At 38.0% G+C, this 27,773-nt stretch overlaps 1 protein-coding gene across 1 annotated transcript; it reads left to right on the top strand.

Annotated features, from left to right (window-relative positions):
- The first annotated feature begins 7,082 nt into the window (after positions 1-7,082).
- LOC130427520 (uncharacterized) lies at positions 7,083-13,372 on the top strand. Its single transcript, XM_056755044.1, has 7 exons — positions 7,083-7,269; positions 7,343-7,451; positions 8,288-8,448; positions 8,575-8,774; positions 9,196-9,355; positions 11,100-11,243; positions 13,302-13,372. The coding sequence occupies exons 1-7, from the start codon at positions 7,083-7,085 to the stop codon at positions 13,370-13,372; spliced, it is 1,032 nt and encodes a 343-aa protein (XP_056611022.1).
- The last annotated feature ends 14,401 nt before the right edge of the window (positions 13,373-27,773 follow it).

The raw sequence follows: 27,773 nt of genomic DNA, 5'->3' as shown, positions 1-27,773 counted from the left end.
ATGTTACAGGAAAAGGTAATGTACAACAATTGAATAGCGTTCTATATATATGCTTTTCAACAATTACAATAACCCTCTGGGCAAAACTACAGAGAGCTTTGAGATGGTGGGCTATGCTTGTATTAAGCACAAAAGGTCAGCTTTTCTAATAAGAGAATCCCGGTTACTCAGTGCTTAAACTGTCCGTACTGCAATAGATGGACGCTTGGCGTAGCTCGTTAGGCTATATCATTTTACTTTTCACCATTTCACCGTAATGTGTTCATCAGATTATCAAATACAATGGCGACCCAGTTCAAAACAATGCTCTAACTGCTACAAACTTTATTATTCACTATACTAATCCAAAACACAATATCCAGAAATTTTACTTTAGTCTGTAGTAGGAAATACTATAGTATACTACATTATTTGAGATTATATTTGAAAATAATGTACATGAAATCCTTAAAAAATGGTTATAAATGTGGATTATTTAAAGAGACTTTGTTAGCCTATGTATTAACCAAAAATAAAAAGAATATGGGGGGTCTTGTGTATTTTGGTATGTCTTGGTGGATCTTACCCCTGTGAAGTTAGGGAAGCTCCGGTCTAGAAGTCTTTAATGCTAACAATAACACACAAATTAGCCACATGATTTAAGCAGTCAGTGTGCTTGTGTTACAGAAATTTGCTGGTGAGCGGTAAAACAAGAGTGGCAAGTGTACTGTCAACATTAAGGTACATTTGATGCTTCTACATTTTATTCTTTATTGGAAGTACCTATGTAAATGTTATCATTTCTTTTTCAGAATACCTGGCTATTGGCGTGTTTCTCGAAGAGTAATTGTTAGTGTGTGTCATGGAGAGGGAAAATTGGAAAATTACTCGCAGTAATTTAAGAAAAAGGGCTGTTAAAAGAGTCAACCAGTTGTTTCAACATTTAAATGATGAGGACATTAGTGTTGAAGATAATACTGCAGAAAATAATGTGGAACACGAAGTAGTTGCGTCTGGCTTTTATTTGCCACCATACTCTGGATCAGATAGTAATGAGGAAAGTGAATCATTTGATGAAGATAGCCATGTTGATGAAGGGAAAGATATTCCTAACAATGTTTTAGCTGGTTGTTTAAGAGACTGGGCAACACGTTTTGGAATTTCATTAATTGCCTTGTCTGCCCTCTTGTCCATACTGAAATTTTATCATCCCTTCTTGCCAAAAGATGCCAGAACTTTACTTAAAACAAAGACTTGCCATAGTGTTGCTTCCTTGGCAAGTGGATCATTCTATTATTTTGGCATACAGAAAATGTTCAGTCGCTTTTTTGAGAAGCTGACATCAGTTGTTAATTATCATCACAGTTTCAAATTACAATTAAACATTGATGGTCTTCCAATTTTTAAGAGTTCAGGTATACAGTTCTGGCCAATTTTAGGAATGCTCCAGGGATACAGTACACTGAAAAAAAAATTTCATTCATCCAATTAAAAAAATTTAGGGTAATGGTTCACATCTATATTTTATAACTTGAGCCAATGAAAAATAATAACTTACTCTAACCCATATTTTCTCTGTCTATGAAAACTATTTTATAAAACCTGGCACAAAGTATATTTTTCTTGTTGTATTAAGTCAATTTATTTAAATTCTATTTTTGATCTAAACAAAAATATATAGATTTAATCAAAACAAATCTTCTCATTTAAGAAATATGTATTAGAAATTATTTGTTTTCTCCAATCAAATATATATAGATTTAATTAAACAATTATTTCTCATTTTTAAAAATACAAGTTAATAGAAATTATTTTAAACAAACAAAAAGATATGGCTTTAATAACACATGTTTCCCATTAAGGAACATTACTTAATATTTAATCTTATCCAAAATATTATTGAAAAAAGACATTTTCATTGCATCAATTTTTATTAACTTATACACATCCACAATTTTAGGACTTAAGTGTCATATCTTTTACTTCTAAGCTGGCAAACATTGACCTGAAAACAACAGCCATAAAGTAACACCACCGTTTTTTGAAATAGAGGTTATTCACCGTCTCAGTCCATGCATTGTCTTAGTTTGGCAGCGCCACCACTAGCTTATTTTAGCATAATGAATTTAATCTTTTGGTGCCGGATAGCATGTCGTGAGTAAAAGTGATAAAAAAAAAAACGAATTACTACTTGTGGCCTGCATATTCACAACGAGTACAAATAGCATTGCAGATTAAGACTAGGTGATTTCCTCGGCAGATATTGACTTGGGACTATAATGGGGCGAATCACTGCTACTTGGGTATAGAGATATCATTCAGGTGTTATGTGATATTTCTACACCCAAGTAGCAGTGATTCGCCCCAATATAGTCCCAAGTCAATATCTGCCAACAGCGACAATGCATGCACTGAGACGGTGAATAACCTCTATTTCAAAAACGGTGGCGTGTGCAATGCAGAATTAGGGAAATGCAACAATTACTCAGTTTCATCAAAAATGCCGCTGTGGTTTCTCACTATCTCTGTACATTGATATCATTTGTAGCATCATAAAATACAAACCGTAAAAACAGTTTAAAAATCAGAAATTGGGAATGAAATTACAGAATCCCATCTCATAGGTGTAAAACTGCAAGTAGTTGCAGGTTCCAACTAGTCTCATCGCAATTTTATCTGAACTGGGTTGCTTCAACGAATGACAAGTTCTACTACAGAAATACTGAACCCTACTTTAGAGCGTCGAACCATAGCCAGTCACTCAAACATGACATCACTTACAGGTGTAAACTGGGATGTGTGGGAACCCTGAACACTCAAAAAAAGAAAGTTTAAGCTCTATTGTAGAGCTGATCATATAGCCTCTTAACTTTGTTGGACATGCCTTTCGGGTCCAGCTCCATGATCACTTTCTGGACATATTCAAATGTCAGTTTCAATGTCTTGGGATATTCCAAATTGAACGCATAAAGAAGGCCCAGGAGAACTGCAAAAGTATTTGTGACAGACGGCAAGTCGCTCAGAACCTCTCGACCCTCAAGAATGATGCCAATGTTTGTGGGTACAGCTTGTGCATCTCTGATGATGAAAATTGCCATCGTTTCATGCTGAAGAATTTGTCCAGCCTCTTCTTTCTCCGACACCTGGAAAATAATTTAGGAAGGAGAAGAAAGAAGAAGAAATATGAATAAGGAATCGATACAGCTTGGGTTTCCCCCTATTAACATTCTGAAGGCCCGCAGGCTAATACCGTATATATTCTTATATTCAGCCCAGTCAATACCGTATTGGCCTGAATATAAGACCACATGCAAATAATGAACTTTTATGAACTGCAGTGTCCTGTTCCTTAGCGTTATAATTTGATGTGAATATACGTTGTGTTGTATGTTGAGACGGAGGCACCAGAACTGCAACTGAAAGAATGCACAATACTATGATATTTCTTCAAAAGCAGATCGTGGAGACATTTTAATCGTCTACAATCAAAAATCTTGATATCGCACACCCCTACTGTAAACTATATAGGTAGCTCTTGCTTGCACATTACTATAATATGAAAGCAAAAGTAATCTTGCCTTACCAAGAAATCTTTGATGAGGTCCTCCACTGCTTCTCCCATGTAAAGGATGAGACATTTAAGTGCAATCTCCCTCTTTGTAGCAGTGTCAGTATCCTGCATCAAGATACTAAAAATTAATGTAACTGGTTCAGTCGATCCATGAATTTACTGTGAGTGTGTCAAGGTTTGTTAAGTGTTAGATTGAGAGCTAGTTTATATATATGTCATGAAACTCGAACGGGAACCCAATTGCAAGGCAGAGAGATAGGCAGGACGAGATGATACGGGGTTGACAGGTTTATTTAACAGAAAACAAGAACACTAGAAAAGGGTCAAAACAAAAACCCACGAGGGGGAAAACAGGACAAGAATAATATATAAACTATAACAACGTACAAGGACACTGACTCACTAAACTAATAAAACAAGCACTTGAAACAAAACACTAACACTGACTGAACTACACTTACTTTGACGGAGAACAGGAACAAGAACAAGAACAACTCAGACGAGGACCAGGTATCACACACAGTATACAGGTACAGCTTACAAGGGACATCATACAATGAACGCGCACAGGACAATGAAACATGAGGACTCTTTATAGGGGAAACAAACAGAGGATGGTAACGAGCAACAGGTGCTGGGGATTAGCACTCAGGGAAAGCTGACGAGGAACAAGATGTAGGGAACAATGACGAGACACGAGAAAGATCACTCAATCTCACACAAAACCATAGGTTATGCCATGACTCCACTCAAACAACAAGAATAAACATGACATGATAGTGGAATCATGACATATATATATATAAATATATATATATATAATATATGAATGGGAATGGTCATACATGCGCATGAGGGCATAAGGGTAGGGCCGGACATTATGGTGAACAATTTTTATCACAATATACATTATCAGTTTATAATCATTACACTATGATTGAATAGTGTCAGCCCTACTAATGCCACAAAAAAACAGCCAAGAATTACCACGTACATCACAATAGATGTCGGCACTTAAACATGTAGAAAAACATGAAAGTGCCAAGTATATGAAACCTCCAGCTAAAACTGTGCCAAGACCATGTCCAATGCTATAAATAATGTATATTGAAAATGTATTGAAGACTTGAGAGGACATGAGGGTGAACAGGAAAGTAAAAAATATCTATACCTTTTCTACAAGGCAGCTTGTCTTCTCCCGAATGGCTCCACCCTTCTTTCTGACCACCTGCATTAGTTCACTGCACTTCTCATCGAGTTTCTGCATGAATCTTGCTTCAAGGGGTATTGTGGTTACCCTCAGGAACTCTGCATTCACCTGGGGTTATAAATATAAATATATATGTGTGTGTATGTATCGAACATATCTCATTTCAAATATTTACTCTTTTCAAATAAAGATGAATGATATGTTTCAAGCAAAGGCTTAATTAATAGGCTACTACAGCAGCACACTTAAATGGTTGTTTGTTTTACTTACCACAGTTTTTCCGCGATGCAACTTGATCTCTCTGCAACAGGAAAGTAAAGTGTCGTGATCCACGGAGGGTAGACGATAAAGAGCGGTCTGGTGGTGACTGGTCGAGATTGTGTTTAATGCCCATGCGCGCTGGCCTGTGTGTAACCTTGAAATTGTAAATTCGTCGAAACAAAATTTTCTTAATTGAGCTCTTAATGAAAAATATTTATATTTAACAATGTTTTAAACGAATAAAATATTATTTGAAAAATAAAACAAATAATGGTAAACTGAACTGAAAGAAAATTTATTAATTGGATGAATTGCTGCTTGAAAACCTTTTTTCAGTGTAGAAAGCCTGTGCTGATTGCTCTTTTCTGTGGAAACTCAAAGCCTCAGTCACTGTCAGAATATCTAAAAGATCTGATTTGTGAGTTGAAATCTATGAGCACTGGATTTGTTGTAAATAGCAAGACCTTCTTTTTGACTGTGTGCAGTGTAATATGTGATGCGCCAGCGAGGGCCTTTATTAAGGGTATTAAGTCACACAATGGGTACAGTGGGTGTGATAAATGTGCACAACCAGGTATTTACAAAAATAATCGCATGACATTCCCAGAACTTGATGCTAAAGTGAGAACTGAAATATCTTTCATAAATGCAGAAGATGAAGATCACCATTTAAAGCATTCTCCATTTTGTGAAACGTCTGTCCCTATGGTCAGTGGATTTCCACATGACTATATGCACTTAGTGTGCTTAGGTGTGATGCGTCGTCTTCTTGATTTGTGGATCAGCACTTGCGGAAAGTTACATTATCGTATCTCTTCCACACAGGTGACTTTCCTTTCAAACAAACTCCTTGCACTCAGAAGTTACATACCTTCAGAATTTGCAAGAAGGCCAAGGGGCCTAGATGAGAGGTTGCGTTGGAAAGCCACAGAACTTAGGCAGTTCTTACTTTACACTGGTCCAGTCGTTTTGAGGGATGTTCTGACTACTGAAGTTTATCAGAATTTTATGCTGCTGTCTGTGGGTATATACATCTTGGCAAGTCCAGCATACTGTTTGCTGTTAAACGACTTTGCTAACACCCTCCTTAGATAATTTGTTAAACATTTTGGAGAACTCTATGGTCAGGGTTTTTTAGTTTATAACATTCATGGTCTGACTCATCTTAGTGATGATGTGAAGGTGCACGGACACTTAGATGTAATATCAGGGTTTCCTTATGAGAACTATTTAAAACAAATTAAACGGATGGTTAGAAAACCTAGCTCACCACTGCAACAAGTTGTACGCCGAATATCTGAACTTCATTCAAACAGTTTAAATGATGAGGAAACATGTAAACCCAACAAAAAATGTAGAATGTTGCACTCAGATGGACCGGTTCCCACTGCCTTTACAGGAACAGTCTCCTAATTCAAAGAACTGGCAATTGATGACATTGTCATCAGCTCATCAGAGAGGGACAGGTGTATTAAGATAAACAACAAGATTGTCTTAGTTCAAAATATAATAGTCTCTCATTTTGAGGAATACATCGTCTACAAAAAATATAGACACATCACAAAGTTTTTTGACTATCCCGTTGACTCCACAGAATTGGGAATTTGCTTTGTGTCAGATTTGTCACCAAATTTGATGTGCTTTAAGTTAGACAGTAATGTGCAGAAGTGTGTCCGGTTGCCTTTGGAGGTTGGATTTGTTGTTATTCCACTTTTACATGCAGACCCATCCTAAGTTGCAGTCTTAGCATTGTGTTGTGCTGGTTGTGGTGGACAGCAATATTTTTATCTATAATATATCTATTTTTATCTTGAAGAAAATTATTTATAATTTTTGTGTAGATCAACATCAAGTTTCGACTACGGAGACAGTCTGCCTTTGCTAATCTCTGTATGTTTGTATCCCATGTTTATACTTATGTCTTGAGTTTAAAGATGGATTTCTTAGAATTTGTCTGTAAAAAAATTCAGTCATTTTTTTATAGTTAAAAAGACAATATTGTTGATATATATATAATACTGTTCATAGTGTTACAGATAATATCTCGTTCTTTTCTTAGCCATGTTTTACATTGTGGAGTTTCTGGAAACCCAAGAGGTTGAAGTTGTGCCAGCACTGTGGGTTGCAGATGAAATTTGTCAATGGCCAGATCGCTACAAAGCTGACGAATTAGTCAGGGCCATACGCAGCAAGGAGCAGCCTGGACACACATGGGATGCATTTCGTGTTCGAATTTTATATAGAGCTGGTATGCATATCACATTTACTTTTATGATTCAGTGGTTTTAACAATCATCTTATGAGATTATTCTATTCTACAGCAAACTACAAAACTTCTCGTCTAAAACTTCCTGAAGCAGACGCCCACACTGATCTTCAAACAGCAGAGGAAGACGAGGATGACAATCCAAAGAAAAAGCGTAAATGGCTGTAAGTGCAAAAATATCTGTGTTAAGCCCCCTTTAGAAGAAAAATCCAGGCAAAAGTTAATTTGAAAACAAACAATCAAAAACTTTGATAGCTGCTGAATCCTAGACTGTGCCCAGAATCATCATATAAGGAATAGTACAGTGGTCAGAGAAGATGAGGGCTCATAGCCAGCTAGATTCGTTTAATGGGGTTTAGCGGAGGCAAAATCAGAGACAGTCCACAGCTAAAAACAAATCCAGCTAGGAGGAATGACAGGTGAGCGTAAGAAGCAGCTACTACAATCAGTTGTGACTTGAGACCATGAGAGATGTGAGAGTGGATAGCAGCGCTGTCAGAAAAAGATTAAACGAACAGAGAAAAAGATCACAGGTCCTGATTAATTAAAGTTTAAAGTGCCATTAAACTGCTGCTGTGGTGTAGTTTTTATATTTATTGGAAGACACAAGTATGATTAAAAAGAAATGCACAGTGAACTGTAATTTTTTCTGTAAAGCATCACATTAGAACTGAACAATTGTAACAAAAATCATCACTACATGGGAGACAGCGGTGCAGAAAATGCGAGTCCAGGACCAGACTAGAACCAGAAAGAGACATCTTTTGCAAATCTGATTTTTTATTTTATTTAAGTAAATATTGGTTAAATTTTCTGTTTCCATCACAAGGCCAAACATTCGCTTTGAAAGTGACAGTGAGGAGGAAGTTACTGTCAAACAAAAAAGGACATTGCCACCAGCCCCTAAAATAAAAATGCAGAACTTTGATATACAGTCTGCAATAAGGAGACACATTCAACGGCCTGAACCTCAAAAACAAATGACAAGCTTGGATCTCAGACGATCTCTTACAAGTCCTGAGCCCAGGGAGTTGGTAAAAAGTCCTGAGAATGGACGATCAACAAGTCCTGAACCCAGCTGTTCTGTGACTAGTCCTCAACCTCATCAGTTAGATGAAAGTCAAAGACACTCAGGAACAAGCACTTCAAATGGCCTGGCTTGTAAGTAATTTATGGAATTTGTGAATGTTTTTGTCTATAAACAGTGATATATATGTATATATTATTCGTATATATTTTATTCTGGAGCATCCTTACTGAGGCTTTTTTTCATGTCATTATTTTCAGCTCTACTGCACAAACTTCTTACAAACCAAGAAATGATTATGGAGCAACTTAAAATTATTCAGATGAATCTGAACAAAACAGGCCAACCCGTCCAGGGGCAGGATCCCCTCAAGGGAGATGTGCTGCCACTCAAAGATGTGGCTGCCCTCCTTGCTTTGGAAAAACGTCTCAGAGAAGAGGAAGACCTCAAAAACAAAATGGTAATAACATTGCCTTACAACATAAAATGATAGGTTACCTTGTTTTAAGTATTGTTTAGTATTCCCAGCCACTAAAGATGTATTTTGTAAAGCCACAATTCCATTTTCTCACTGATGGATGCACATTATTTAACAATTTACTTTGTTACCCAGATATATAATTCATAACTTAATTCTTCACCCTCATGCAATCCTATGTATTTGATTTCCTTTCTTTAGCTGAAGACTATTATACAATTTTTTACCAATTTGTTTTTACAAAATGATGGAGTAAAAGCACCCAAGGGTAGTGTTGAAGTCCATCCTAACATACCCTCCTAAATTCCAACTTAGGGGAAAGTTTAATAATGGCTTTTATTAGAAAACTTTATGATTGAGGCGTTGCATAAGGTATACATAGTTTTAAATTGATCTTTTTTAGATTTCTACCTTCAGTGTCATTGGAGGAGTTGACATTAAGGATAGTGTTTGGCGTATTATGCAGCACTGTTTTACCAACCCTCTTGCAAAACAGCTCAACTGGCGTGGCATCAATGGCAAAACAGCTTTCCGTGGACTGCATATGAAAAATGTAATTACTGGTAAGTGTTACATGCATGCATGTCATCACACTCATGAGTCCATCCTCCTTATCTTGCATGTCCGTTTCTTGAACATTACATTAAAACCAGTGAAACAAACAAGGTCGTGTTGTTAAAGGGGTGATATTGTGTGGTTAAAACAAACATAATAGTGTGTATTTTGTGTAATACAGTTTGTTTACGCAGTTTACAGTTTAAAAAAACTTTTAGTTTATATTCAGTAACAGTAACTGAGTATAATGAATTATATTGACTTCTTTTCGTGTAGCATCGTGCTACAGGGGAGAATAACCAGAAGATAGTTAATATAAAACCCTTTGTGCATTTGTGATTGTACCGACAAAAAGCTTACGTTAGAATAGTCAGTAGCAAATTCTCTAATAATAAAACATACTTAACAGGCTATGAGTGAGAAGTGCAGACTGTCCTTGCAAAGTTGGATTTTCCCCAATTTTTATGAAGAGCCTTTTTACAATACCAGCTACTGCGTTGCACACACTCGGATTTTGGAATTGTGCTGTTTTGGAACAGTGTTGTTAATAAAGCATAACACTGATTTCTAATATTCTCTATTGTGTCCTCGATTGGAATAACCAACTAATTAGTTTGTATTTAGTACTGAAAAATACAGCGTCTCCACAACACTACAGCGGGAATAGACACGCCTTCTTTCTTTGCTTTAACATTTTGGAAGGTGTTCTTCAATGCTTCTCCGGAACTGATTTAGATTAGAGGGGGCGTGTTTAACAAGGCGTTTTAGGGAGGTTTGGATGAGCCTCTGCTTTTAAAAAGAGCATCTCTTGGTTAGAGACTTTGATTTATGCAATTTTATGTGTCTAATATACGTATGCATAAACAACTTGAAACACACCAAAGACACAGGAAAACATGAAATTGCGTCATATCACCTCTTTAAAGTTATTTTATTGCAACCGAACAGGGTTATTTTCATATGAGGCAGCAGCAATAACACAGATTAGTCAAAACAGTCTCAAAACTGAAACACTCAACAAAATGCAGTTATGTGCTACTTAGTTATCTATACAGCTCTCACTTAAAAAACTACGCACTATTTAAAAAAAAAAATTGAAATCGATCAATACGAAAAATAGAGAAGATTACACCCAAAGAGTTTAGAACAAGAACTCCTTCAGTACTGTTTATGGTAAATTTTAAACTGCACATGTTTCATGCGATTGGATACCATGTGGTGTGTGATTGTTTCCAGTTCTCCTCACAGAAAAGTAAAAGTTGTATTGAATAAACTCAGTTGTTTCATGGGTGTTATTTTTCTAACATTGACAGTGGATATGAACTAATTCATAGCATTGCCCCGTGGAAACTTAGAATGAGATATTTCAATATCTCTACTTGTAAATACAATAAAGAGCCAAAACTAGTATGGGGGTATGTAAACATTTGAATAGATGTATGTTTGGTTTTTTATTTTTTTTGTTTATCAATTTTATAAATTAATTTGGTAATGACCTTCAGAAACTACAAAATATATTTACATAATTCCCAGCAAAAGGCAAGGCATTTTATGTTAACCTTATCGGCCTTGATGGAATCAGAACGGACTGTTGAAGTATGATCTTTCAAGCAGGTGTCAAATTTGCATCTGTCCACCACCAGAATGTCTTTCAATTTGCAAATCATGTTCAGAAAACAAGAACATTCTGAACATGATGTTAGGGTCACTAGACAGGGATCTAAGATTGTAAAAGTTTTGTTCATTTTTTAGGGTCTGTGAGAAACAACAGACTAACAGCAACAGCAACTGATCAAGAGGTTGAGTGCTACATAAAACGATGGCTTCACCTTGCAAGTGACCGAGATGGAGGAAGAAGAAAAAGAGAGGAGCGAAGACAGACTTTCCAGAACATTTGTAAGTCAGTTCCAATGTCTGTTTTATAACATTTCTGAAAGCAAAGCACAACACTCAAAACAAAAGGTAAGAAAATAATATTTGTTAATAATATTAATATTTAGTCAGACCTTGTACAAACAAGAACAGAAGTTGAGGGCAGCCGTACAATGTTATTTGTCTACCTCTTTGTTTTTTTATCTTGTTTCCTGAAATTATATTTTATTTAGGGTATATTTTTTCTAACTTTGTATTTTGACAAATTTATTTCTCTAAATTTGGCTCTTTATTTATTGTTTGTTTTTGTGTGCGTTTCTCTCTGTGTGTGTGTGTGTGTGTGTGTGTGTGTGTGTTTTGCACTTCACCATTGCAAAATCTTATAATGACTCAACAGTTTATTTTAAAATTCTTTAAAGGTCTGCAAGATCACAACGACACTGATGGGCCCAGTCAAGGAGAACAGTAAAATGTTTGCATAGTGCCTGTTGCCATGTTTTATACTGCAAAGTATTAAGAGTTTATATTATCTTATAAAACCTTTGTGTTCTATTTTATTGTTAATAGTGTTTCCAATTAAGCTGTTTTGTGACTGTTAATTTATTTTTTGGTTGGTTGAATTTAATTTCCAAAAGTCTAAAATGTTATTGTCAATATTATGTTTTATTATATATTTTTTATAATATTATGTTATTATTAATGTTATTTTCACTTTTGACACAAATTGTCAATAATATTAAATTATTTCAAGTTTTTTTCTGATATACCTCATTTAAACGTAAGCACTTTAGATTCTCTTTACTGAAAGTTAAATATTGTTGATAAATTATTCACTTTTTCATCTTTTTGTTTATACAGTGTTTCTTACAAAGCTATTTTGTGTTTGTTTGTTTTTATTATTTATTGTTTTTTTGTTGCAATAATTTTCCAAAATGTAAAATTCTTATGGTCAGTTAATAAATTTTACAGTTCCTTCAGAAATATTTTCTATTGTTAATTGTTTTGAACATATAGCCATTTTTTTTCATTTCTAAACTGATATTAAATATTGTTGAAACAGGATTTACCTACCATTGTCATTAAGTAAAATATATAACTTGACCTATTTAAGGTAAAGTTATAGTTTTTTTTACTTATTCTAATCTGACCTGTTCTGTCCTAATCTGTAGCTATTAAATGGCCTGCTGGTGAACCACATCTAGCAAATACAGTACACTGCCACAATGCAAAGATTTAATTCAGCAAGTGGGCTGTATGAACATAGCGAATGTTGGAAAGTCTAGGGTTCAAATTACAATTAACAGTCGCACACACTAGGGTAATTTCTGGTTTATCTGGTTTGTTCTTGTTTTACTTTTGGGTTGTACATGACCCTGATCTGGCATAAAGGATTCCATATGGTATCTGGGCCAGAATAAAAGCAATCTGTGGCCCAGAACAGGGTCAGTTCCGGTTCATTTGGTTGAATTCTGTCTGAAAAGGTGTTATTACTATGACTTATTTGTAGCCCAGATCTGGCAACCAGGAGCGGACCGCGCAAGTGCCATAATTCCATGCGTTATGTCAGCCAGATGTAAGTGGTTGATGTGGGCCGGATCTGGACCAGAATAAAAGCAAATTGTGGCCCAGAATAGGGTCAGTTCTGGTTCATTCGGTTGAATTCTGGCTGATATGTGGTATTGTTATGGCTTAATTTTGGCCCAGATCTGGCAAACAGGAGCGGACCGCCCAAGTGCCATCATTCCATGGAATATTTGGGCCGGATGTAAGTGGTTGATGTGGGCCGGATCTGGACCAGAATAAAAGCAAATTGTGGCCCAGAATAGGGTCAGTTCTGGTTCATTCGGTTGAATTCTGGCTGATATGTCGTATTGTTATGGCTTAATTTTGGCCCAGATCTGGCAAACAGGAGCGGACCGCCCAAGTGCCATCATTCCATGGAGTATTTGGGCCGGATGTAAGTGGTTGATGTGGGCCGGATCTGGACCAGAATAAAAGCAAATTGTGGCCCAGAATAGGGTCAATTCTGGTTCATTTGGTTGAATTCTGGCTGATATGTGGTATTGTTATGGCTTATTTTAGGCCCAGATCTGGCAAACAGAAGCGGACCGCCCAAGTGCCATCATTCCATGCGGTATGTGGGCCGTATGTAAGTGTGTGAAGTGGGCCGGATTTGGGCCACAGGAATTTTGCTATCTGGGAAGGGATTCAATTATTGACCACTGCGGGACTTTTATCAAGTTAATACAGCTGTTTATTTTTGAGACATTTACAATCCACCCTCTTCAGCCGAAAAATGACTTTCGTAATCTTTTGCAAAGATTCAAACGTTTATTACAAAATGTGTCACAAATGTTGTGATAGGAGCAGTGATCACATCCAGAAAAAGGAATGGATCTCTATGGCCCTCTCCTGGATATTTATTGTCGAAACACATTTTTTATAAAACTGTTCTTCTCATTAACACACATGAGGTGCTATTTAAGACAGACCTAGTCTTCAGAATGGGAAAAGGGAAACAGTTAAGAAACATGTTAACACTTTAAAGATGATAAAATATCATATATCTATGCCTAAATTTGGAACTATGCTATAAGAAAGCTTGAAAAAACAACAATCTGAAAGAGTATTGCTCCATCTACTGGTTGATATTATGTTCAATATGATTAAATGGACATTAAAGTTTTTGGTCCAGTGAGGGATCCCCTTCAGAGTTTAAGCAGTGTGCTCCTTGCACCATAAAATATAAGAAATGTTAGGCTGTGTTCACATTCAACTTCTTTCTTGACAAGTAAAAAAGTTGACAATGGCACCATTTTAGTAAAGAAAAATGCTTGACAGGGTTGTGGTTACACATAGTGCCTGGCAATCACTTCGATATCACAACCCCTCACAAATGCAGCAGTATGCATTCCTACCAACCTTTCAAAAACCTTGGAGTGAGATTGTGTCAGGGGTGATCAAAATTATGCCGCGCATTCAGCCACACTAGTTGGTGGTTCAGATATCAGAAAGTTGAAATGAATTTGATGTTGTACCCTGCATTCTTGTGGTTTGTGGGGAGGCCCAAAGCCATTGATAGGGGCTGCCTACTTGAGATGGACAATATTGGTTGCATGCTGTGAAGCAGACATAGCTGAAAGGCCACCCCCAGGAAATTTCGGATTAATTAGATGTGATTTCCTGCATTATAGTGGATTTTTGTATGGTCTGCTAAAGATGTGCAAAACCTGAACTTATTCTAATTCATGTTCGGCATAATGACTTATAGGGCCTTCTAGACTTGTGCTGAACAAACTATTGATGTGCCTAAATGACTGCCTATGTACCGCGATAAAGCTTTATTCATAGACCAGTGTTAAGAATTTAACCAAGGTAGGTTGATAGATTTATTTGATTAGAATCAGAGAAGCAGGAGAAGCAGTTTGTTGCAGTTTGAGAATCATCTGAAAGTCGTAAGTTTAATTGATTATTGTGAGTGTGTCTTAGTGAATCTAGCGCAGTTTCGTTTCCATTGTGTGCGTCCAGTGAATCACGCTGAGTCACGTGTTAACAGTTGCGTTTATTGGGAGATTTTGGAAGGCGTGTCCTGCTGAATTCAAGTGCTAGACTAAAACGGTGATATAAGTAAGACTATCCACCGCGTGCAGCGGTCGCGTGCAGCCCTCATCGCGTGAAGACCGAAGAGAGTAAAGACCATCGACTCTACCTGTGCGACTAAAGACCGAAGAGAGTAAAGACCATCGACTCTACCTGTGCGACTAAAGACCGAAGAGAGTAAAGACCATCGACTCTACCTGTGCGACTAAAGACCGAAGAGAGTAAAGACCATCGACTCTACCTGTGCGACTAAAGACCGAAGAGAGTAAAGACCATCGACTCTACCTGTGCGACTAAAGACCGAAGAGAGTAAAGACCATCGACGCTACCTGTGCGACTAAAGACCGAAGAGAGTAAAGACCAACGACTCTACCTGTGCGACTCCACCGAGCAACGACACCGACAAGGCACTTGAGCATTAATGTTTGCACTTGGACTATTGCACTTATCTATTATCTTTATTTGTCTTGTACATTCCTTCCTTTTTACTAAGTGTTTCCAAATCCACACTGTCATTACATCTCGTACACAAACGTTTACTCGCAGAAGGCCACGCGTGGCTAATGCTAACAACCTGCGTACAATTTCAGCATCCAACACTACCTCTGTTTAACGTCTCACCTTCTCAGCATATGCATGCAACAATTTTTAAGAAACAGATGTAGCCAAGCCACACATGCCAAAAGGAAAGACAAAATAAATGTTTACCTTATGTTTCCGGTTGCCATTTCAGCCCAGAAGCTTTTAATTTCAGTTTCGTCCTGCAGGGATATCATTGGCATGGTCTGATAATTTAGAAACTCCTCACCCACAGCGTCATGCTCCTCTGGCCCATGGTATGGGAGGAGATGGAGAAACCAATTTTTGAAACTAGAGTTACGAGTTGTTAAGCTTTACGTATATTGTCATCAACCAGCAGCAGTTCATATGCATCTTTGAGGAGATGCAAGAATAGTTTATGTGCAGTTTAGGAGTGAACATACCATATCATAAAATCAAAGTATAGGACATCTTCAATGTCCCTTTCATCCCTCTGTCGTACATCTATGAATTTTGCATGTTTGATCAGTGGCTCTTCAAGTGGCAGCTTCTTGAGTGCATAGTCCACAACACTTGTTAGGAAACACAACACAGCTTCATGGAATAAATCCACCTGCTGGTGTAATGTCACCCTCGTCAAGTAATCTGTTAACTTTAGCCCTGGTTGTGAACCCAATGTTCAACTTTCTTCCTGTCACAGATTGAACATATCAGGTTAACATAAATACACATAGGGCAAAAATCCAACCAGAAGCTCACGGTTAATGGAAGGACTACCACAAACCTTACTAGGTTTCTACTCATGAAGTGGCAAAAGGCTAGGTACAAGGATAAATATCACATAACACAGTGTTTGATCATAATAATAGTCAAACATTAACCTGGTAAATGGTTTGCCTTCTGTTTAAAGGCAATTTCACAAGGCTCCTCGTGGCCCTGCAGAGCTGCTGGAATTATAAACTTGGAACATAGCTTGCGTACGAATTTCACCATCTATAACAGACATTTACCAAACAGGTAGGTGAAACCTGTTTTAGAGGAACCCTGCAGATATCAGCCAGAAACTCAGAATGGAAATAACAGCTAAATCCAATCCTACCTCATCATTTAACAAAAATATTGACACCTGCAAGCTGAAAGAAGTGAAAGTTGGTACAGTGGCTTGGAAGAAAAGCAGGTGCACTTATAAGGTAAGTGAATGTCTGCACAAGCCTCTTGAGCCTGGCCTGACTTTCATCTTGAATCAACCAAAAATAACACAAATCAAGAGGTTGTCATTAATACAAGTATGTGACTAACAATCCATGTAGTTGCTGCATAATGAAATTGAAAATTGATAACGGAGATATGCAGGAGGTGGTAGTTTCTCTCGTTGTCTTTGGCTCTCACTAAATCCTTGGTGTTTCGAGTCTGACGTCATGACGCAACTGTGCTTTTGGCAAGTTTAACGATCATAGGTAGTTTATATGGTTAGGCAAGGCAAGGCAAGGCAAGGCAATTTTATTTATATAGCACATTTCATACACAGTGGCAATTCAAAGTGCTTTACATAGAAGAAATTAAAATAATAAAAAGAAATAAGAGTAATTAAAACAGTTTATAAAAGTAAAATACAGTACAGTACAGACAGTCGGACGAACATTGGCACAGTGCTCATTCATTAAATGCATAGCTAAACAGATGCGTTTTGAGTCTGGATTTGAAAGTGACTATTGTAGGAGCACATCTGATCTCCTCTGGAAGCTGGTTCCAGCTGCGGCTGGCATAATAGCTAAAAGCAGATTCGCCATGCTTTGAGTGAACCCTTGGTATTTCTAGCTGATATGATCCTAGTGATCTGAGTGATCTGTTGGGTTTATATTCATTGAGCATATCTGCAATGTATTGAGGTCCTAGGCCATTGAATGATTTATATACCAGTAATAATACTTTAAAATCAATCCTAAATTTAACTGGGAGCCAGTGTAAAGACCTGAGGACTGGTGTGATATGTTCATATTTTCTAGTTCTGCTCAGAATCCTGGCGGCAGCGTTCTGTATGAGCTGCAACTGTCTAATGGTCTTTTTGGGAAGGCCAGTGAGGAGTCCGTTACAGTAATCCACCCTGCTGGTGATGAAAGCATGAACAAGTTTCTCTAAGTCTTGTCTGGAAACAAAGCATCTAATTCTTGCAATATTTTTCAGATGGTAGTATGCTGATTTGGTTATTGCTTTGACATGACTACTGAAACTAAGGTCTGACTCTAGTGTCACACCAAGATTCCTGACTTGATTTTTAATTGTTTGACCCCTAGAGTGAAGGTATGCGTTCACCTTGAGAACTTCATCTTTGTTTCCAAATGCAATTGCTTCAGTTTTGTCTTTGTTTAATTGAAGAAAGTTTTGACACATCCAATTGTTGACTTCATCGATGCATTGGCACAGGGAGTCAATGGGGCTGTAATCGTTAGGCGATAGAGCTAAGTAGATCTGTGTGTCGTCTGCATAGCTGTGGTAAACAATTTTGTTCTTTCTCATTATTTGGCTCATTGGGAGCATATACAGGTTGAACAGGATTGGCGCAAGAATTGAGCCTTGAGGGACTCCGCATGTCATGGATGTCCACTCAGACTTATGATCTCCTATACTCACATAATAACCTCTCCCATCTAAGTATGACCTGAACCATTTTAGGACTATCCCAGAAAGCCCCACCCAGTTTTCCAGCCTGTCAAGAAGTATGTTATGATCGACAGTGTCAAATGCAGCACTGAGGTCGAGTAGTATCAGCACTGATAATTTGCCTGAATCAGTATTTAAGCGAATATCGTTTATTATCTTTATGAGCGCTGTCTCTGTGCTGTGATGTGGTCGGAAACCAGATTGAAAATTGTCAAAGTATCCATTCGCGCATAAGAATTTATTCAGCTGATTGAAGACAACTTTTTCAATGATCTTGCTTATGAAAGGAAGATTTGAGATCGGTCTATAGCTGCTTAATATGGTCTTATCCAGATTGTTCTTTTTCAGGAGGGGCTTTACAACTGCAGTTTTCAGGGAGTTTGGAAAACTCCCAGAGAGAAGTGAGGCATTTACCACTTCTAGAAGATCTGCTTCTAAGCTGTTTAACACACTTTTGAAAAATGATGTGGGAAGTGTGTCAAGAGAACAGGTTGATGTTTTAAGGTGTTGTACGGTTTCTTCCAAAATTGTGCCATCAATTTCTTTGAAGTCAGACATAGTAACAACTTTCTCAGGTGGTTTGATTATCTGTCTAACCCCAGGGCAACTCAAGGATGTGCTGGTCACCTTTCTGATATTATTGATTTTCTCACAGGAGAAAGAGGCAAACTCACTGCACTTGTTGTCTGAGAGCATTTCACTGGGAATCTGGTTTGGCGGGTTTGTCAGTCTCTCTACAGTAGCAAAAAGAGTGCGTGTGTTGTTTAAATTACTGTTTATAATATTTGAGAAGAAAGTCTGTCTAGCTTTGCCTAGTTCCATATTAAAAGCATGTAGGCTGTCTCTGTAGATGTTATAATGGACTACAAGTTTTGTCTTCCGCCATATGCGTTCTGCTTTTCTGCATTGTCTTTTCATATTTTGCACTGCTGTTGAGTTTCTCCAAGGTGCTTTTTGTCTGCCACTCTTCTTCCTGACTTTCACAGGAGCAATATCATCAATTACAGTTTTAACTTTTGAGTTAAAGGAATCAAGGAGAAAATCAACAGAGTCTGCAGATATGCTTGGTGTTAAGGATATAGCCTTCATAAATAGTACACTAGTGTTCTCATTTAAGCATCTCTTCTTGACAGACACAGACCTAGCTTCAGTGGCAGGAGAGATCAATATATCAAAGAAAATACAGAAATGATCAGACAGTGCTAAATCCTTGATAACAATCGATGAAATGTTTAGACCCTTACTGATAAGTAAATCTAGAGTGTGCCCACGATTGTGTGTGGGTGCATGTACATGCTGAGTAAGATCAAAAGTTTTTAAAACAGTATTGATTTCTTTTGCCATATTGGTTTCTGCATTATCTATGTGGATGTTAAAATCTCCAGCAATGGCAAAACAGTTAAACTCTGAGGTAATTGTCAGCAAATCCTCAGCAAAGGCTGGAGAGTATTTTGGAGGCCTGTAAATAATGATAAGTAAAATGCGTGGAGCACCTTTTAACACAATACCCAGATATTCGAAAGACAAATAATTCCCAAATGATTTTTGCTTACATTGATAGATATCTTTAAAAAGAGCAGCTAGACCCCCACCTCTCTTAGCAGCTCTGCAAACACTCATAAAAGTAAAGTTAGGGGGGGCTGCTTCATTTAGGATTGTTGCACTGCAGCTGTCTTCTAGCCAGGTTTCATTCAGAAGCATAAAATCCAGATTGTTTGTGGTTATTAAGTCGTTGACTAGAAGTGATTTATTTTTAAGTGAGCGGATGTTAAGGAGTGCTATCTTAACAGTCTTACTTATCCCCACAGCAATATTAGTTCGACGTGTAATAGGCACCAGATTAGTTAGGTTTGCAGTACGGCTATTTAAGGCCTTAGACTTTCTATCTTGTAATAGAACAGCAATAGAGGAAGATGCAGGCACACTGGGTTCCCGCTTGTTCTGTAAACATTTGAGAAAGTTACTGTTATCAAAACGGGGACCCGACACACATCACTGAGAGCTGGTATCAGTTGTTTTCGGTTCACCTCGAGCAGATGAAGGAAGGTGTGGGGCCTGGCGTTGTGGCAGAGGCCACAGAATTCTCACAGGAGCGGTAGGGCGAGCTGGGCCCGCAAGCTTTGCTGCAGGCTTCGAAGTCGGTGGTAATGGAGCCTGTCTTTTTTTGGTTGTTATCTGGGGGCTTGCAGCAAAAGAGTGGGATAGTCTGGTTCCAGCATACACCAGTTCTTCCATTTTCTGTGAGAAGCACAGAAGGGGCGAGGCTGGTGAGAGGGAAAAGGTGTCTGGTGAAAGGTCCCGTTGCTCTGCTGTTATCGGAGGTTGTGATATGCTGTCCTGGCTTCCCTGGCTGTTTTCCAGGAAGTCGTCCTTGGGTGCTGAATCTTCAAGCAGGTTAGAGTAAGGTTAAGTGTGGGTTCAGGTTTCGTAAGACTCGTAAGAAGATCCACGCCCATGGATATGACTAGAAACATCAAGGATTTAGTGAGAGCCTGTTGTCTTTCGGGTGGGGTATCTATTCTTCTGTCTGAAAATTTGGGGTGCCGCCAGCCATCAACACCATCTACCGTCAGGAGTTTGAAAAGGAACGAACGAGTCTTGGCCCACGATCGTTTTTTTTTGTGTGAACAATTGGATGTGTGGCATGAGTGCATGTGAACACAGGCAAATCCATGTGTCACAAGGCGAAAGCGTTAGATTTGACAGCACTGAGTATGTACAGTGATGTAGTTATGTAATATAACCAGTTTGGTGATTTCTACAGCTGAATGATTGAATAAGTTAAAAGAACATTGAGTTTATCAACTGTCAAATCCCCAAAGCCCAACATTTTCTTAAACTATAATCACCGATGTGCACTGACTCTTGGGAAAGGTTAGTCTTAGAAGGATACTTTGTTCAATCCTTTCCCAGTATTTTTTTTACTCAAATGTCTTAAGCAGGTAAATGGTTATTTATTTAAATTCTGTAATTTCTTATATAGTGAGTGACTACATTTACATTTACATTTAGACATTTAGCAGACGCTTTTATCCAAAGCGACTTACAAAGAGTTTAGGAGCAATAAGCGATAGTTCATACAGGAGCCATAATACATTAGGTGCCAATACAAAGTTACTGGTTTCAACAAAAGCTAGACCACTACCTGTTGAGAGAAAGGGTTAGTGTATTTTTTTTTCATTTGGACAGAGATAGGAAGAATGTTCCACCAGGAAGGAGTTGTGAATGAGAAAGAGCGGGAGAGCGATTTACTGCCCTTATGGGAAGGCAATACAAGCCGCTGCTGGTTTGCTGAACGCAGGGATCTTGATGGGGTGTAGGAGTGCAGGAGAGTGTGGAAGTAAGCCGATGCAGATCCAGTGATAGTCCTGTAGGCAAGCATTAGTGACTTGAATCTGATACGGTCTGCAACCAGTAGCCAGTGAAGAGAGATGAAAAGGGGAGTCACGTGAGCCCTTTTGGGCTGTTGGAAGACGAGGCGTGCTGCTGCGTTCTGAACCAGCTGAAGTGGTTTGATAGCCTTTGCAGGAAGACCAGCAAGGAGAGCATTGCAGTAGTCCAACCTTGAGATTACCAGGGCCTGGACAAGGAGTTGTGCCGCATGCTCCGTGAGATAGGGTCTGATCTTTCTAATGTTGAATAAGGCATATCGGCATGACCGTGTTGTCTTTGCAATGTGATCATTGAAGGACAGCTGTTCATCAAATATGACTCCGAGGTTCCTGGCTGTTTTGGAATGGGTGATTGTGGTATTGCCAAGATGGATGTTGAAATCGTGTTGGACCGTAGGGTGTGCCGGAAACACGAGTAGTTCGGTCTTGGCAGGGTTCAGCTGGAGGTGATGGTCTTTCATCCAAGCTGAGATGTCCGCGAGGCAGGCTGTAATGCGAGCTGCTACAGTGGTATCGTCTGGGTGAAACGAGATGTAGATCTGGGTGTCGTCGTCATAACAGTGATATGAGAAGCCATGTGCCTGTATGATGGGTCCCAGTGATGTCGTGTAGATGGAAAAAAGCAGCGGTCCAAGCACCGACCCCTGAGGGACCCCAGTGATCATGTGGTGAGCCGTGGACAGCGAGCCCCTCCATGACACCCTGAAGGATCTGTCGGAGAGGTAGGATTTGAACCAGCGGAGGGTAGAGCCTGTGATTCCTAGTGATGACAGGGTTGCTAGCAGTATCTGGTGATTGAAAGTGTCAAACGCTGCAGATAGGTCTAGCAGAATCAGGACCGAGGATTTAGATTCCGCCTAGGCTAGCCACAGTGCTTCTGTGACCAAAAGCAATGCCGTCTCAGTGGAGTGGTTTGTTTTGAAGCCAGACTGCTTGTCATCCAGTAGTTTATTCAGAGTAACATTAATCTTTATGACATTAGCATACATATCACATCAGGGTCCCTGTCTAGGGTATGTTTGTTTTTTCCCTTGTGTTAATGTTTTGTTTGTCATGAGCGTGTGCTCTTTGACCTCTGACGTATTAACAACAACCTGTACATAGGCACAGATAAAAACATAATTAGTAAAATAATAGTCTCGAGAAATTCATTTATTGGCACTTATATTAAAAACAGACGTACGCCTTAAAGTTTTCTGATATATTTATTTGATTTACTTTTGAAATTTGACCATTGCTCAGCTCCTTTGGCATCATGGGATAGATAATTGTCCATCCGATCCCGACTCACAAAAGTATGCTAACCACATGTTTATGCTGTGATATACACTATTGTACATAGAGGTGGATGTAAGTCAATAAAAAGGCAAGAGGAAATACAGTTTATTTACAGAAATATCTCGGATTGTGTATGTGCTGAAAGTCATGAAGCTTTATTTCTAAAGATTTACACCTCTATCATTACAACAGTGTGTTACACACACTAATCATTAAAACTAATGACGGTACACTCACTGTTTGCCAAAATACCACAACACTAGAACAACTGGGGCCCGTTTCAATAAACAACCAACACCAAGTTAAAGTGTGATGGAGATGAGAAACTTTGAGGATTTGGTTTCAGAACAGCTGATTTGAGTTTGTTCAATCAACTCTGGGTAGGATTCCTTTGATTTAAGTGTGTGCACCACAACTATGACAAGCCATGATCAACGGAGCTCCGATATTGTGTTTCACTATGGCAACTGTACCAAAAAAACTTGGCAGCAGAAAGCACTTGAGGGCGAGGCACACTTTCCACTCTTCATACAGTTGATTTACTAATTTGCTGAATATGACGTAAATTTAAATTAATAAAGAGATAAGTGTACCAATACACACATACATTAATCAGTAAATGAATTAATAAATGAATGAAACAACAGAAATAAAACAGAAATGATAATATTCTCACTCTGCATCAGTGCTCGTGTGATGAGTGGAGATGTCAGTGTGTATAGGACACTTGTTAGGGTGTCAGACTGTAGAGTCAGTTTCAGACTGATTTGATCATCAGTTTGTACCCTGCTTTATTTTCCTTTAATGCTTCATTTCTGCATTTATGTCTGTATTTTTTATTATTATTTGTGCACTTTATTTTCACACTTTATTAAGTCATTTCTCATTGTCCATAGAAAACTAGCATTTGTGAGGGCATGTAAGGGAAGAAGCTGTTCTGATGTAATACACGGCCACGTGTGGCTTTTTATTAAACCACCATTCTGAAACTGGCCCCTGGTTGTAAAAACACAACACACGCGTGATACATGCGGATAACAAACACCCAGACCCAGTCTGGCATTGCCAGATACACCGTACAATAAACAAAAGATAATCATGAAATCACTTAAACCACTTGGCTTCTGTCAAGATCTGGTGGGGAAGAACCCACCAGGCAGCTATGAAGGGGTTAAATAAAATAATGATTTATTTAACCCAAATCAAAACACCCACAATGGGGAAAACAAATTTAGACAAAATAAACTCCAAAACAAGACTTCCCACAAGGGGGCAAAAATAAAAGAGACAGGATAATAAATTACTTCAACTAAGACACGACTAGATAAACAATAAACATCCAGGGCCCGGTTTTTCAAAAGTAATCCACTAGGATTTTGGATAACGGATTGGATCAAATCTTGAAAATGTGTTTTTCAAAAGAAAAAAAGGATTACATAATCGGATTAGATCGAGTAATCCAATTTTGGTTTTGATCCGGATCAAACCTTTAGTTTAGGTTTTTCAGAACTTTTTTGTAGGATTTGGATCACTTTGATCCAAGAAATCTGGATTAAACTGATCCCATCAGAAGGGTGGATTCAGCGTGGATTTCATGCCCAAAATGTGATGAAAACTTTAAAAATGTATCAAATAATACTATATTTGGATCATGCAGTATCTTACAAGATATCATATTTTTTCATAAGGTTTTAATTTAAATTGTTCATCCGTCAGGCTACAGTGATTAGGTAAGCTTTAACGTATTCAGCCTTTCAGTATAGGCCTACAGCAAAGTAGAAAGAGTTTTGCCTCATAAAATAATCCTCCAAACCGTTGTCAAAATTGACCAAAAACAATAAATTTTATTCTGTCACTAATTGATATATATATTCATCACAATCGAAAATATTTTGTTTTTAGAATATGTATTAGTGATGCATGCAATGATTACAGAATAACCAAAAAAAATGCAAAGAATGGCAATCACTGATTTTTGAAATCCAAAACAAATCCAAATCAGAAATAGTGTCTAACTTTTTCGTCCCTTGTTGCACGTCCTGTTTGCTTTCTGGCAGAATGCAGGAGGTTGGTTAGGGGCTCCAAGGGGCTCAGGTGCATCATTGTCAGCACAGAGAGGGACATTACGCTCAGTAGCGATGTTGTGCAGGACAATACAGGCAAGGGTTATGCTGCATGCTTGCTTTCTGTGGTTCCGCTCTCAGAACTCCATTTAAACGCTCAATTGCTCAATTGTTTGTGTTGTAGGTCTCAGATGAGCGGACTGCTGGAAGAGGATAAGGTGGTTTTTTTTTTTTTTAATATGTGTGTTTTCATTTCAAATAAAAATAAACTTATATTGACCCCACACTGGCTATTCTACTTGTTGCTCTTTACGTATCTATAGTTCTACATTGTGATTTCCTATCCTGTTTGAGCATGGTTATCCAGCACTGGTTATCCAGATTTGGTGATCCTGAAAAGTTCCTATCCGAAAAAGATTGATCCAATCCAATGTTGCTTTAAAAAACTGGCTCCAAAAGTAAGCTGGATAACGTGATCACGGATCGCAAAATAAGGATTACTAAATCCGGATCAATTTTATCCGGATTAAACCTTTTGAAAAGCCGGGCCCAGGGGTGGGGGTAGGGACACAGGCATGAACAACTTGGCAGACGAGAACACATGCAAACACTCAAAACGAACGAACAAAGGACAATAGAAATGAGGGCACTTTAAAGGGGAGCAAATCGAGAGGGAACAGGTGAGGGGTATTAAATCATTAACAATACTAACAAGGATACGAGAAATGAGAAAGCGCATGGCATGTCTAATACAAACAATGCCGTGTCTTTCTCACACTAGACACGTGGGTCTGTCATGATTCTGCCTCAAGACTCGAAAACTATGACTAGAAAAGGCACAATCATGACAGCTTCAACAAAAACATTTGAAACTGCCAACAAATATTTGTACATTTATATTTTATTGAAGACTGGCCAAATCTTAGCAAAAAATACATTATTTTTCTGGATGCTTAAGATATTGTTGATAAAAGTCATGTTTTACACCAAGTGTTCCACATATTACATATATATATTACATACAAACTTTTTATGACTGTGTATAACCCATCTTGAGGTTCAATACAAATGATTACTCGAAGATTTCTGTTATTCAAACTAAAAAAACGGTCGAAATATTACTTGAAATGTAGATTTAAAATATGAACTGAGTACTAGAAATGCTAATCATTATAGTGGAAATGAAAGGAAAAATAAATTAAATTCAACCATCTCAAGTAAAAAAAATTATAGTAAATATCAGAATTGCTAGAAGTATTAGCATGACAACTTAAAATATAAAATAAAAGCTAATAAAAAATATTTATACAACTAAAAACGACACTTGTGAACTCTTGTGAAATAATCCACTTGTCCTCGGCAGGGTTTAGCAGGAGAGCCTCATCTCAGGTCAGGAACAGGAATAAGTTTTAGTTTTGGTGACTTAATATCATTTCTAAACTATCTGTTAGTAAAAAGCAATGACCAGATATACTTGCATTATGCATTTTTGAATAACTCTAATGACTCTCTTCTAGTCTAAAAACACAAGAAGTTGAGCTTCTCCTCACAGTCTCTGGGTGTCCAGATCTGTGTGTTCTTGTTCAGAGCTGCACAGCGTTGATTTTGAGCAGGACATTGAAGCTGTTCATTCTTCACCCAGTCCTGAACATCATCTCCACTGATCCAGAACCACTCTCCTTTCAGAAAGCGCAGACCAATCCACACGTATTCAGTTTGAGCTCCTGTGATCTTACTGAGAGCATAATCCTTACTCCTGCTTGAGCTCAGAGATGCCAGATCATCATGATGATGTCTACAGTATTCTAGAGCTCCCTCCCAGCTCTCAGACTGCTGAACCACCACAAAGTCAAATATCATACAGAAGAAGGTACGATTATCTTGCGGAACTCTATCATGCAGTTTCTTGACAGACCTTTTTAAAAAGGCAAATTTATCATTGTCTGGTTGTTTATCGTCCCAGCTGATTCGTGTTGCAACTTCACCAGTCGTCCACGTCCAGATTCCAGATTCTTTGTAGAGTCCAATCCAGGCATCAGAGGTTTGACTGACTGCTTCTTGTAAAAACTGCTGTTCTTCAATCTCATCTGTGAATGTGGACAGATCATGATAGAAGCTTCTGCAGTGATCTTGTGCTCCATACCATGTCTTCATCTGATTTATATAATAATGTTGTTTAACAGCACATGAGATGAGTCCATAGAGCTGGATGATGAGGAGCACAGTGAGTGTAGTCTTCATCTTTACTCAGTCAAGAGGTTTTGTGAGTCTGAAGATGAAGATAGAACTGTGACTCTCTCTTACTTCAACTGACACACAACCAATAACAAAAGAGTGTGATGAGTGACAGTGACACAGTCCAATCACAACACAACACACAAATGGCAGGTGAATGTGACCAGTCAGAAAACTTTGTTTGCCATGAATTATATCTGCACAAATAGAAAACAAAAGTTGGAGGTCAATCTGACACAATAATGTTTTTGCATGTGTTTCTCAGTCGGTTTAGCAAGCAAATATGTCAAAACAAACAAGCAGACAAACCTTTTACTTCTTTTGTTTTTATACAGAACTAATTTACATTTTGAATCTCTGCTCTCAAATCTGTGTCTCACACACAACTGCATGCATGTATGTTAATAAGCCTTTTTAAAAAAACATTTAAAATAAATGTTACAGATTCTCAGTAAAAGTTTTCAACATATTTCACAGATGCATTATGACTTCTGGATAGTTCTTTGTGACTTTGATATATAATTTGCATGTACAGAAATGCAAGTCAAATGTGTTCAAGCAAATTGACAGTCATTTGCCTTCAGGATGATTAAAACGGAAAGAATACCTTTCCTGGAAACAAGATCTACAGATGCAGAAGACATCTCAATCTACTGACGCCATCTGCAGACGTTTCCTGCAGTAAAGCCAGATCGTAATTTCAAATGAAATTCTTCATGTTTTAATGGTTTGAAAAAGTGAAAACTCTTACAAAAACTTCATACTAACTGACTGATTATTCCAAA

The sequence above is a fragment of the Triplophysa dalaica genome, chromosome 8, assembly GCF_015846415.1.
Source record: "Triplophysa dalaica isolate WHDGS20190420 chromosome 8, ASM1584641v1, whole genome shotgun sequence".
Lineage (NCBI taxonomy): Eukaryota > Metazoa > Chordata > Actinopteri > Cypriniformes > Nemacheilidae > Triplophysa > Triplophysa dalaica.
This window is presented reverse-complemented; position numbering and strand designations above follow the sequence as displayed.

Coding starts and splice junctions, on each gene's coding strand:
- LOC130427520 (XM_056755044.1), top strand. CDS start 7,083: ATGTTTTACATTGTGGAGTTTCTGGAAACCCAAGAGGTTGAAGTTGTG. Junction 7,270..7,342: donor TCGAATTTTATATAGAGCTG/GTATGCATATCA, acceptor TCTATTCTACAG/CAAACTACAAAACTTCTCGT. Junction 7,452..8,287: donor AAGAAAAAGCGTAAATGGCT/GTAAGTGCAAAA, acceptor CTTGGATCTCAG/ACGATCTCTTACAAGTCCTG.